Source organism: Polypterus senegalus, chromosome 10 (genome assembly GCF_016835505.1).
Source record: "Polypterus senegalus isolate Bchr_013 chromosome 10, ASM1683550v1, whole genome shotgun sequence".
NCBI classification, from domain to species: Eukaryota; Metazoa; Chordata; class Cladistia; order Polypteriformes; family Polypteridae; genus Polypterus; species Polypterus senegalus.
In genome coordinates, this window is record NC_053163.1 from 172,516,918 (window position 1) to 172,530,552 (window position 13,635).

The following is a 13,635-nucleotide window of genomic DNA, read 5'->3' on the forward strand; positions in this document are numbered from 1 at the left end:
GGCTGAGAGAGACATAGAGAGATCAGCTGACATCACCAGGAGCAGTCCACTTGCAGTTTTTAGAAACGGTCCTTGCAAATATTATTTAGCTCACATTACAAGGCGATCACTCCTGAGTGCTAGAGGTTACGGGATCGAGGCTGGCCACCAGCAGTTACCACAGCTCAAATCTTCGAATGGAGATGCTTTGTGGTGCGAGTCCACAGTAATATTCTTGGTGACGAGGATTGGATTTGCACTGTGGATGGGTGGAGTGTAGTGGCGACGATGCATGGAAAAAAGTAGGGGCTGACAAAGAGACAGCTCAGGTGAGGTCGCCAGGAAGTACTCTGCTCGCAGTGTTTAGAGATGGCCTCTCCGCAGCTTACTGAAGGAGCTCTCCATTTAGCTCGCGTGGCAATGAGATCGCTTCTGAGCTACTTGTTAATTCATAGCCTATTATAGCAGCAGCAGCAGAAGGAGCTATAGGTGGAATACCAGTTCATCACAGGGCACACAGGCATCCATTCTCAATTTAAAGTAAGTTACAAAGCAACATATCATTGTAGGGTAGGAGGAAATCCATGTAAAGACTGGTAGAGCATGCAAATTCTATACCGAAGGCTGCAACAGGAAAAACTCAACCATGTCCAGTCATGAAAGGTACATTAATATTCAACATTTCATCTAAAAATATATAGCATCCATCACAGAATATATTGCACAACACTTTTTTTGGTATAATGTCCTGTTCTCAGATGGGTTATATTCAACTAGGCAATCCCAAAAGGAGCAGCCTGATTACTAACATTCAGAAGGTCTCAGTCAATAATTTAACTCATATATGATTTATGTTTTCATTTTTTTTTTTTGCAGTAATTGGAGCACCTTGGTGAACAGCTAAAGGCATAACAGATCCCACCCCCAAACAATAATCTAATCACATCTCTGAAAACATCTTTAGAAACAAGTACCTCCTCTGCATAGGAAACAGTCCAAGTCTGTATTTAGAAAAAGAGGCACCAACTTAAGGTCTGTCGCCCGTCCATATCTCACCTCCAGATACCATTGTCAAACATGGCTTTAACACTCCACCCTGATGGAAACGTGGTCATGGCCACACTGAAGCATTCATTATAGATGGCACCAGTGTATACGGAAAAAGCACCCATGAGCAGGATGAGATAGCGTCCCCCAAAGAAGGTCTGCCAGATCTGCAAACAAAAGCACAACATTATTTGTTTTGGTTTGGCATGCTCAGCTAGACATTTGGTTTTACACAATATAAAAAAGGGGATATCAAAATGGGTAGTTCAAGAGGTTGGGACAAATGAGGATGGTCAGTAGCTGTGGTATGAGAGAAAGATGAAGGGTCAAGATTAGCTTTAGAGTCCACTGCTAGGAGGGCGGAAGTGTGAGTGGGACTGGGTGGAGAAGACAACGCGAGGGCCCTTGCATCCTGTGAGCTCTTATTGTATAAAGGTTACTTTATTTCCTGCAGATATCCACCTGAATCAGTTGCCTGCTTTGAATTAACATTATCTACCCTCCATTTGTGATTTTCTTATTTAAAATGATAAAGCCATCAGATTACAGCTATGAGTGGAATGACTGATGTAAATACATACCTCATTGTTACTATTTTTCATCTTTGGGTCTTTCTCATTGATAACCATCCACAGTCCAAATAGGAACATAATTATCCCGTGTCCAACATCTCCAAACATAACCGCAAACAGGAATGGGAAGGTGATTATAGTATAGGGAGCTAAAAAACAGCACAACACAAAAGGCTGAGGCCACAGGCGTTATGGGAGAAATCTTCTTTTCCAACAAATACGGCAGAAGATACATTTACTTAATGACCTCTTTTATGGCAAACAAGTTCCCAAGACTCTTCACGTGTACAGATAAGACAGTAAGAGATGCATGTTCTTTGAAAACAGGAAGGTTAAAGTGATTTACTGATGGTCACATCTAGTAGGACCGAGACACTGGTAGAAATGTTTGTGACTGAACATATCAGGAAGCCCCCTAGTTACTTGTCCTTCTGACACAGCCCAACACACACTGGTACAAATGTGGAGATGAACGTGCACACACGTAAACTTGCTTTAGCTAAATATCAATGTTCAATTGCAACTGAGTAGCATTTTACCAACAAGTCCTAAAACTGGTAACGTGCTTGTTTCAGCGATTACATTTACAGAAACACGTGTGTATTGCAGAAAAGGCACATTATAATAATAATCATGGAGAGTGGATTTAGATGGCAGTAGAGCTTCAGCTACTTGTGTTAAATTTGTATCCTGTGTTGTTATTGTAGCCACTTGACTTGTGAGCTAAGGGGCAGGACACTCTCTCCAGGGGGAAGGCAAAGCCGTGTGTGTTGAAGGAGTGATGTGCGATGAAGAGCGTGGCAGGTCAAAGTGTCTGACCTAGACTCGGCAAAGGAAACAATGTGGCTGGAGCGGTAAGAAGGCTCACGATCTGTATATACACATATACATACATACATACATACATACATATACATGTGGATATACAGTACACATATTTTCCAATATTGTGCATCTTAAAAGACATGTACAATATGTTTATTTATTCCTTGTTCAGTTTGTTTTTTATTATTTTGCACAGTAGATATTTTGGAATTACTTCAGTTGATTAAGATGGTCCTTATGAAAAGAAACATCACAGGATAGCCACCCACTGTTAACCTATGAAATTGGGCCAACAGAAGTACCTAAACTGGATTCAGTCTGAAAAGAATAGCCACATAGATTACAGCATTATATACACCGTAACCATGATTATTTTGAATTATATCAAGATATAAATGTTTCACCATATCGCCCAATCCTAGTCACACTGGCAGATGACATGAACTGATGACCAAATTGACCAACCCTACGTCAAGATGTCCATTCTGTAAATGAGCAACACCATTAAGAAACTGGCCAGAAAATGTAAGACTTCTAGCCCTCTCCACATAGTCTCGTTTGTAACTAAAGTGTGAGCTTAGATTTAATCAGCTTTGTGATACGCCTTCATTAAACTACTTTTCAATTATTTAGAGAAAATGTCTTCTCCACCCTATGCATAGAACCCACCTGGATTAACTTCTTGATAGCTGGCCACACCATAGGCATCAACAATGCTCTGAAAGCCAGATGTAAACTTGTTAGTCCGGAAGAGCGTTGGAGGGGTGTCATTGGCTGGAATGCGGTTGAAGAAGGACTCCACATCGGTGCCACTTTTCCTCTGTAAAAACAGACATTGAAGGGAAATTTACATACACTGACAAGACTCTCTCCTCTCAATAATGGATGGGGGGTATCACTGTGAATAAGCAGCAATTTAATGCCAACAATGTCACCCTTTAAAAGCACCAGGGACATGCAATCTCTTTTGCTGTCACAAACATGGAAGACATGTTTTCTTATGTAAAAAATTTTGCCACAGTAAGTTTTTAGGCTTTTATTTTCTGGTGGTGCCCCATGTGCCAGTGGGGGCGAAATATTTTTAAAATTTATACGTAGAATACAGTTAACTTTGGAACACAATTTCATGTGGCAACTGTATATAAGCCATGTTTGTGAAAAAAATAACTCTGACTTGAAAAATGCCAAACTTTAATGGGCACAAGTTGGGCCATTTTGTTGCAGTTTTACAAGCTGCGGCACAACCCTGTTACAATGCTACAATGCATTAAATAAATTAATAAATAAGCTTTAAAATCAAGACAGGGGTCTTCAATTACTGCTCTGAAGGGCCACAGTGGCTGGACATTTTTGCCTCAACCAGTTTTCTAATTTGAAGCGAGTACTTGCTGATAATGAGGCCTGGCATTCACTTGTAATTATATGGCCTGTTAGTACTTTCCTTATTCCACATCGTAAATCTTCCTTTTCTGAGAATATTAGCCATAATTTTTTGTCAGCCTGAACCGATTTGTACTTCTAAGCCCTTCCACTTACCCTCTCATTAAGTTCAAGCTTTTAATTCACACAGAAACTTCATGATGCACATACACAGTATTAACACTAGATTTTTATCTTATAAATGTGTCAGTCAGCACAAGCAGCCTGCTATCCCATCTCCCCAACCGCTGCAGCTGAACTCGGGCAAAATGTTCTCCAGCCTGTTTGTCTGGGGTGTGTGGTGTCTGGAGTTTTAGAGGGTAAATAATATATTGTTATTTGGAACACATACATTTCATGTGCGTTCCGTGTCTATAACGGTCTGTGTAAATGTAGGATGACAAGAAATGCGAGGCAAGAAATGTTGAACACATAAGTAAAACAAACTTTTTTCATTTTGCAGTACTAATGACAAAATTTTGACATGAAGTGTGTAATGTGTCAAGACTAAAGTCCAAATATCAAATAAACACTTTCTCAAAAGGTACACGTATAACAAAACAAGAGCGCTTTTATTCAAGAACATAACCGTAGAAAAAGAAATCGGGTTAGGGTACGACGCTGACACGATCGCTTGGGTGGTGCAGCGGTAAGAACGGCTGACTCTTAACCAAAAGATTGCGGGTTCAATTCCAGGTGCTTCCCAAAATTACCATTTTGACTAGTGAGCTGCTCTTCTTGTTACTAATATACAATAAACACATACAGTTGATTTGAGTCTGTAACAGCCGGTGTAAATTTATGGTACTTGTAAAGGTTAGCTTTTTTTTTTATTCAGTTTTTTTTTCTCATAGTCATCCCCCCAATCTGACACTGCCGTTTTTTAAATAAAGACGTGTTATAACAGAGGTGAACTCACATGAGGATGAGGGTTCTACATCGGAGAAAGAGAACAGAAGCCCCCGGAAGAAATGTCCAGTCACACATAAGAACAACGCAGCTGCACCCGGCGTAAAGGCAAAAGATGGCACCGTTTGGAAGCAACACACAGGATTTTCGTAGGCTTCAGGGATTCTAGTGTTAAACAGATCCAATTTGGTAGAAGAACTGATGGATCCTTATTCATCTGCCTCTTATTATTAACTAGTGGCTTATTAAGAAAATAGGAAATGAATACAACCAAAATTCAGCTAAGGTATTTAAAAACTGTCAAACAATTAAGGGTTAAGGTAACCAACATTTAGCCCAAAAACACATTGGTTTAGAATTAAATAAATTGGTTCTTATTAAGAAGCTGGATGAAACTAAAATTTACAGCGCCACGACTGAAGATCTCTGCACTAAGACCGAATCCTCTGGGCCGCTTTCTCTAACCGTGTGAAAACGGAACCTAAGAGCACCTAACTAAAACTACATTTTATTTATTCATAGGCTCCTTTCTAAACACTGAAGGACACCGAACAATAAATAAAACACTAACAAAAGCTAAACAAAACTAAAATACAAAAATTAAAATCAGAGCAATTGTAATCAAACAGAAAAAACAGACTTAAACAAAGGAGTTAAGTTTAGATTTGAAAAGTGAAAATGATTCGGTATTTCTAAGCTCAGATGGTAATGAGTTCCAGAGCTGGGAGCAGAGCATTAGTGGTAAGACAGGTGAAAGGGACAGTCAAGTGGATGGAGGAAGAAGATCTAAGGGTACGGGAGGGAATGGCAACATGCAGGAGGCCAGACAGATATGGAGGGGCAAGGCTGTGGAGAGCCTTAAAGGTTAGTAGAGGAATTTTGAATTGAATTCGGAGCTGAACTGAAAGCCAATAAAGCTGCTGCAAGATGGGAGTGATATGGTGAATAGAGGGGGTTCTAGTAATGATGTGGGCAGCTGAATTCTGGACCAGTTGAAGCTTATAAAGCAGTGGTTCTCAACCTGTGCCCCCCCCAGGGGGGCACGAAGTAACAAAAAGGGGGCGTGAAGATGTGAAAAAAGAAAACAAGAATCAAAAATATGAAAAAAAAAACATCTGTTGAAACCAAAACAAATTAACTTAAACTACATTCGGATACTAGAACAATAAATATTGAGTTAGATAAATGTCGATAAAAGTTAAGTAGGTATAATAAAATATGCATCTACATTTAAAAAAAATGTTTGGGGGGGGGGAACACGATTAAAACTGTTATGAAAACTCGGGCCACAAATACTTAAAGGTTGAGAAACACTGTTATAAAAAGATTTACGAGAAAGACCAAAGAAGAGGGAATTGCAATAATCCAGACGAGAAGTGACAAGGCTATGAGCGAGGAGAGCAGTGGTGTGGGGATCGAATACGATTAATGTTATGCAAGTGGAAATATGTAGACCAGGAGATGTTATTTAAATGGGACATAGGATAAAGTACTGTCAAGGATGACACCTGTGGGGAAGGGGAGACAGAGGAATTATCAATAACAAAGGAAAAATGATCAGTTTTGGATAATGTTGATTTTGTACCAATAACCATTAACCATTAACTAATACTTACTGATCCGTCACTCAGGGCCTGTCTAAGCAGAGGCAAGTCCTGGACCGGACACCAAACCTCAGCAATCAAACATTTCTCTGTCACATCGAAGCTGCACATGTTGAGCACCAGATAGATGGCTTTGCTCTTCTTGATCTGAACAATCCAAGTAGGCAGATTCTCTATAGCTTTCAGCAAAACTTGGTGAAGAAATGTTTCGGTTTGTGTCAAAATCTGCAAGAAACAGCGCAGCATCAGAAACCCGAGAAGGAACAGCCCACTTCCAAGCAGCTAAGGAGAGATGAACACTGACCAACTGGATTTCTTGAATCCGTGTCTCTAGTCCTTGGATAATCTCCCTTCTCTCGCTTTGGCTATCTGGATAGACGTAGATATGGGTGTGATAACTGGTGAAAAACACAAAAAGAAGTGCAATAATTGATGGTGTACTCCTTTACTGAACAAGTTTAAAAAAAAAAAAGAAGAAAAAAACAACAAAAACAAATTTGTCCTGAACATAACTTTTCTCATTGAATGCTATAAATTTTTGCAGTAAATTACTGCACGCCAATGTGTACAAAACGTGCAAAATCATTATCCCTGAAGAAGGAAACTGTTGAAGCAGTCTTGCTCAAAAATCATCAGGCTTTTAGCATTTCACAGTGGTAGTAGTTATGCTAAATTTCATTCAGAATGAATTTTGTGTTCATAAAGTGTTGCGTTCGGGGGTGCCTTCAATGTGCAAAACTGTTAAACTCAAAATCACAATTTTGACTGTCAGAATAATTGACTAATACGTACATACAGTCATTACTAATACATATGCACATATACAGATATTTATAACTGTGAAGTTATTCTGGGTAAATGTGAACTTGTTAACCAGCAGAAGACGTTACGATCACAGCTGGAGGCCATCCTAGATCCCATAGGTCAGTGTTTCTGAAACATTTTTGAGGTCGCAACCAACTTTTCACATGTTTGTGTCTTTGCAAACCTTTGGTGGTGGTGGTCTCTCTTGGTAAATTGAAGATGAATATCAGAGTATTTATCCCCCTTGGTGAATAGAAGATTATCATTAGACCTGGAGTAGCAGGGTTGTCCCCGGTTTTAATGAATCTAGGAGTGGGTGGAAGAGGATGGTGGGGCTGATTGCTCCCCCTTGGTGAACTGAATGAATGTGTCAGAGCTGGGAATGGAAACTTATCATGCAGAAACGTGGATCGCTTAGGCATCCCACTGCGACTCACTACTATTATAAAGAACTAGCTGCGTAAGGCCATGCTGTAAAAAACCCAGGCTCCTAGAAACTACTGAAATCGGCACAAAAAAAATTGAAATGTAATGTAATTTTACGAACGTACTTGCCCCCCTTGTCTATCAGCAGGTAAGCGAGTTTGTCTCCGACTCATTAACTTGGGGCCACCTTGCCGACTCTTTGAGCTTCATTGCTGTAGCCTTGCACTTCTGGGCTTGACAGACACACACACTTCCACGCATAGATGTTTATATATAAGACAGGAACACACGACCCACCAGTGGCAGCCCGCAACCTGAGGAAAACTGCCATAGGTCATATTAGAAGACCTACTGCAGGATCTGAAGATCACCAAACCACTTCGGGGCAATGTGTTGTAGTCTCACAAGCATTCTGGGGAAGACAACCAATCTGGCATTCTCCAGTACATGTCTGTAGTGAGGCTAAAGTGAAAAAAATCTCTAGTGCTGTTAGGGGTGGGGGGTTCTACACATGTGACAACAGAAATGAATGATGTCAGTCAGGACACCAGAAGTGCTTAAAGACAAGAGTACCCGGAAGGTGCAACAGACTCTATCTGCAGACCCCCAGAACTCCACTCTGTTGACGAGGTTGTCTCTTTGCATTTTACCTCAGTGATGTTACACTAAGGTTAAGATTAGGACTGTGGGAGGTTTATCAGACTCAAATAATGACAACTGTCAAGTAAACCAAGTGACATAAATCTGCTGTCCAAAAGGTTGTTCAGAGTACCTCCTCAATCATGGAGCTACAGAGGTCTACAGTTAGATCCTACTCAGAAGGTGTTTGGGGCACGATATTAAAGAGCCACATTTGCTTTGCTCAGAGAGAGCTTAGAGTTGGAAGGTAGCTGGCAACAAAACCTCAGTTGGTCAGAGTGAGGAAGGAGAGCCAAAGTAGTGGAAGTTGAGCAGTGGACACATGTAACAGAGTAGCCACGAGTTGTGTGATAGTTCTGTATTTAGTGAGTGATATCATCTGTTCTTGCATTCTGCCTTAAGAGTTGTGACGGCACTGCCTCTGCACTTGGTGTGCAGCGCCATGCAAGAACAACGTATTTTGTACTGCTGTCATGTATTTTCCGAGGTGGCCATGATAGATTGGCCATCTAGCTCTGTGAAGAGGATCACTTGAGTTGTTTTGTGTGTTGCATTTACTCTATGCTTTGATACCCATTGCACACTGAACCTACCTGAAAGGGGGTCTCTCTCTGAATTGTCCTCCCCAAGATTTCTTCCATTGTTTTTATCTCCCCCCGTTTTATTTTTTTTTTTTTGGGGGGAGCTTTTACATCTTGTTAGGGGTTCAAGGCTGAGGTGTTGTCAAAAAACAGGGCCAGTTAAATGCAACTGAGGCATTCCTCGTGTGATTTTGGGCTAGAAAAGAAATAATTTGTTGTTGTTGTACTACTGCTTCGTTAGGCCACGGAAGTGCAGATGTGTTTATTATTTTCTGTTGTACTTTGATGTTCCCCTGTATCACATATTTCTGTTTTGTTATTAAACTCATAGATTTTTGTTTATTTTTTGTCTTTTTGTTTGGAGTTGTTTTGCCCCACTTTTTATTGAAGTCCAGTAAAGAAATAGGTTATCAAAAACTGAAATATAATTACATTTTCAGAGTTATGCAAAAAGGACCTTTTTTAGAGAACAAATAATGAATTAACAACAGCTTTTTCTGTACCAATGGAAATTAATTAAACGTTAAAGCAGGGGTGCGGAAATCCAACGCCTGACTCGTCCAACATGGGTAAATTGACCGTCGGACAAGCGTGTTTTCTGGTTTCAGTTGTCCGCGGACAAGTGCAATTTTCTGGAGAAAAAAGAATTATATGTGCTGTGCAGGGCACATTTTTACCACTACTTTGAAATTTTAAACATTTGGGTACGTACTTCATGCGGAAACAGTCTACTTAGGTATGTTCTTCATGTCTCAAATTGGTATTCAATATTGTTTACAAAATGATGGCTGATTTTTCAAAGGGGAATCACTCTTGTGGTCTTACATAAGTATTTTACCCTACTATTTACACGCTTGGAGATGCGGTCATTTTTTTTCATGCCGACATTACGATGTAATTTGATGATTTTTCATTATAATCGATAACTTTTATATATTATTGATAAAATTTATTTTTTCTACATAAAAATGCGGTCATTTCACCTACAATGCAATTGTTTGCTCCACATAAAGCTTGTTAGGCAGTTACTTTCCTGAAATTTGCAATTTCGCGTAGGTTATGATATATTGTGGAGTTAAGAAATTTATTGCGTGACATCAATTCTGATGAGCTGTCTATAGATCGTTTTTGATTAGAGAATTTTTCATATAAAACAAGTTGGTTTCGCGCTGTCAGTTTATTAAAAATAAAGAAGAAAACATTCTAACAGTATCCAAATGTTATGAAATATCAATAAAAATCATCACTTAGACGCGATTTTTTTTTCCCCCCCAACAACAATCGGTAATATTTACTTCTTTGGAAATGTACCATCTTGCGGAATTTCGAATATGTCATTAGAAATTACCTGCGTAACCCATAATGCACTGCGGTAAGCATGTTGTTCTTGCTGTATGCGTGTTGCTGAAACTGAAACAAGTAGCATCGTGGATGAGAAATGGATCATTGCTTGATTAAAACGGGCACAACAGGCCCTGAAAAACCTACGGGAGCATATTAATGCCATGGTGAAAAAAATACGGACATAGTGAAGACAAAAAAAAATGTAAATGTCGAGATTAAAGTCGACATTTCCACTTTATTCTCGTAGTTTATTTTATCAGTAGAATGTTGCAAACTAAATTTCATCTTAAAATAAATGTTTCATTTACTAGGTTTTCTCAAACCCCATCATAAATTAATGTAGTACATTAAATGCTTTATATTGTGTTCCCCGACCCAGCTGTTAATCTCTACGCGCTTCTTAAACTGACTTCCTCTTGCACTGAGGAAGAGCCGACAGCAATTGCTGCACATTGACTTCATGATATTCCTGCTCAATGAACATTCAGAATACTAAGATAAATACTTGATATCTTTTTCACGATGAAATACATTAAAGCATGTATTAGACATGGGTGGCGGCGGGGCACGGTGGCGTGGCTGGCTCCTTTGCATTAAGGGGTCCTCAGGTCTATGTTCAGTGTAGAGAAGTTTATGGCAGGTGTGACGAGGCTCCAAAAAAATGGATATTTTAATGGGTATCGCACAGGTTTAACTGAAATATTGTGTAAATGTTGGGTTCGTGATCTGGATGGAGGTCGGAGACACGAACGCAGAATTCAATGGATGTTAAATTAAAAATAGTTATAAACCTAGACAATTTTCGTTATACATGTTTAAGTCCATTCAGAGGTCTAAGCTTATAACTAGTTTTAATTTCACAAATACGTTTATCGTGTGGTGATTGGTTATGTGCAAAAAGAAAAAGGATAGGAACTGGGGTTTTAGTACGTCAGATAGACACATGAGTCTAAAAGTAAGAAAAAAGTTGGTTCAATTGAAAAAGCGTTTTCAAAGCTGAACGCTCAGTGGTTGAGCGTTATGCTAGGCTGTTCAATACTGCTTCTTTAGAAGAGTTTGACCCATGACTGTCACCTATCAACAGGCACATCACTCATAAAAAACCTGAAAAGTCATCAGCATCCACTTCTGCAGGACCATCAGTCCAGGAACCATGCAGTTCAGCTCAAGCAGAAATGAACAGCATTCAGCCCATGCTGTCTGAGATAGTAAAGATTCTTGGGGGAGAAGATGTTGCAAGACAAAAGCTGAAGAACACGTTCTGTTATGTAACTGTAATATATGAAAAAAGAACTAGTGTAGCTATAATGAAGGCATTGTTTATTAGCCAGTTAAAATAAGGGAATCTTTTATATAATGTTCTAGAGCAAGGTGGCAAAATACTACTCCCTGAAAGAACGTTTTTCAGTTTTAAAATGGAAGGCAGTTTTGGTATCAATAAAAGAGATCAGAAAAAATAAACTATTTTTCACTTTTGTTATTTGTTTATGGGCAAGTGAATTTAACTGGTGGACAAGTGGATTTTCTAAATTTACTTGTCCGTGGACAAGTAGAAATACATTTGATTTCCACACCCCTGCTTAAAGGTTAATGCAAACAATTCCTACAGGCCCAAATAACGCTTCAGTGACTGTAGCAACACAGTTTGTTCCCACATTGCTTGATGAAGACAGAGTTTGTAAGTAATAAATAAAACTTGGGGCACCTGCAGAAACTGTTTGCATGAACTTTCAATGCTTAATTTACTTCTGAGTAAGTTTAACTCCTTTGCAATTACAAACGTAACTAAACCTATATAATATATATATATATATATAATATATATATATAATATAAAATATATATATAAAATATATATTTATAAAGAAATACTTTTTAAAAACCACGCTTATATTAAGTTCAAAAGTGTACTAAAAAAGTAAAAAATAAGTCTCTCACACATCACCTGTAAAAAAAATAAAAGCGTGGGTGCTTTCAAAAAACACTTCTTAAAATCTTAGCAAAAGTATATATATAAAAAAAAAAAAATAAATAATAAATAAATAAATAAACACACACACACACATTATATATAATTTTCAACTTTTTAGTCTTGGGTTTGCTTTAGTTTTATCAGTTACTAGCGCCATCTATTGGTTAAATCTTGAACTATTCTTCATATGAAATTTTCATTTCTTAATTAACATGGATTAATTGATCAATTAGTGAAACTGATTATTGATTCATGTATTGTCATCGGAAGTGATTATGTGTGCAATATTTCAAGTCATTTGGACAGTAGGAAGTGCGTTAAATATCGATTACAAGGCTATGAACAAGGTACCAGATTTGTACCATACAACAAACAGATGAAGTTAATATAAGCGTGGTAATAATAATAAAAAAAAAAATGAAAAGTTACTATTTTGTTTAGCTTCCAGAAAAAAGGCCCCTTGACCAGCATCAATATCATAATTTGGTCCCTGCTCAGCACTAATCCAATAGCATTAATGCAGAGTATAAAAGTGATTTTAACATGGGAATAGGACACCTGACCTAAAAATCCAAAATAGTCCAAAATCACCATAGGACTCTGATTCACTCACCAATCACAGATCTTCTTCACTTTCTGACCAATCTGGTCACCCCAATAAGATATAAGAAATGCAACCCAATTCACCAGCTCTCCCTGAATCAGGTAAATAAATAGAAAAAGACAAAGAAAGAGAGATTTTAATGCAAGAACTGTTAATTTGCAGCAAGTACTAATACTTTTACCTCTACTCTGTTCACTTTTGCATCTTTCTATTTTAGTAGAGCACAGATTATAGTTCACACGGTTTCTCCACATTTTAGAAATGAATCATATTGCAAAATGTATAAATAATGTAACACAGCAGGCTGTGATGGTGGGTATATGGCATATAAATAAGCTACATGAAAATTTTAATGTTCAGACTCACAAGAATTAACTAAGCAGTTTACAAGTAAACACTGAAGTGTGTAGCTAAGATAGAATATTAGAAAAGTAACACTGACTAACCCGAGGTCACCTGAGTAAACAGCCAGCAATTAGAACACCCAGACCTTTAGCCTTCATTTAAATGGAATCTCCTTAAACTGTTAAACTCTGGACTCCAAATCCCATTTCAAACTCACTCTGGAATATAATTTTAAAGGGCAACTATAGATTGATTTTAAATTCTGTATATTTACTGACTTAAACCAGTAACAAGATATATAAAATCCTCCGTATGTCTGTCTGCTTTTCACGAGAGAACTACTTAACAGATTTAGATCAGGTTTTTTTTCCCTATATTTTGCTTGAATATGCCAGTTGATTTCGCGACTTCTCTCAATGCATTAAATATCATAGTTCACCTGCGGTACTGATTGATTTGCAAGAGAGAGAGGGTGCAGGCTGAGGAAAGGAGGGGAGTGGGTGGGACCCTCCTCACTTATGTGCAACCTCCATTCGAATTGGTCTCCCTCTCGCTATGTTTGGAG

At 38.4% G+C, this 13,635-nt stretch overlaps 1 protein-coding gene across 1 annotated transcript in view; it reads right to left on the reverse strand.

The window, feature by feature from the left end:
* The window catches only part of tcirg1b (T cell immune regulator 1, ATPase H+ transporting V0 subunit a3b), a 42,437-nt gene that overhangs the window by 13,629 nt on the left and 15,173 nt on the right, over nucleotides 1–13,635 (reverse strand). The window contains exons 7-12 of the mRNA XM_039767534.1: nucleotides 12,735–12,817; nucleotides 6,660–6,753; nucleotides 6,368–6,580; nucleotides 3,093–3,243; nucleotides 1,608–1,747; nucleotides 1,036–1,193 (exon numbers count right to left, since the gene is read on the reverse strand). Of these exons, the coding sequence (XP_039623468.1) occupies nucleotides 1,036–1,193; nucleotides 1,608–1,747; nucleotides 3,093–3,243; nucleotides 6,368–6,580; nucleotides 6,660–6,753; nucleotides 12,735–12,817 (839 nt within the window). The remainder of the gene's footprint in view (nucleotides 1–1,035; nucleotides 1,194–1,607; nucleotides 1,748–3,092; nucleotides 3,244–6,367; nucleotides 6,581–6,659; nucleotides 6,754–12,734; nucleotides 12,818–13,635) is intronic.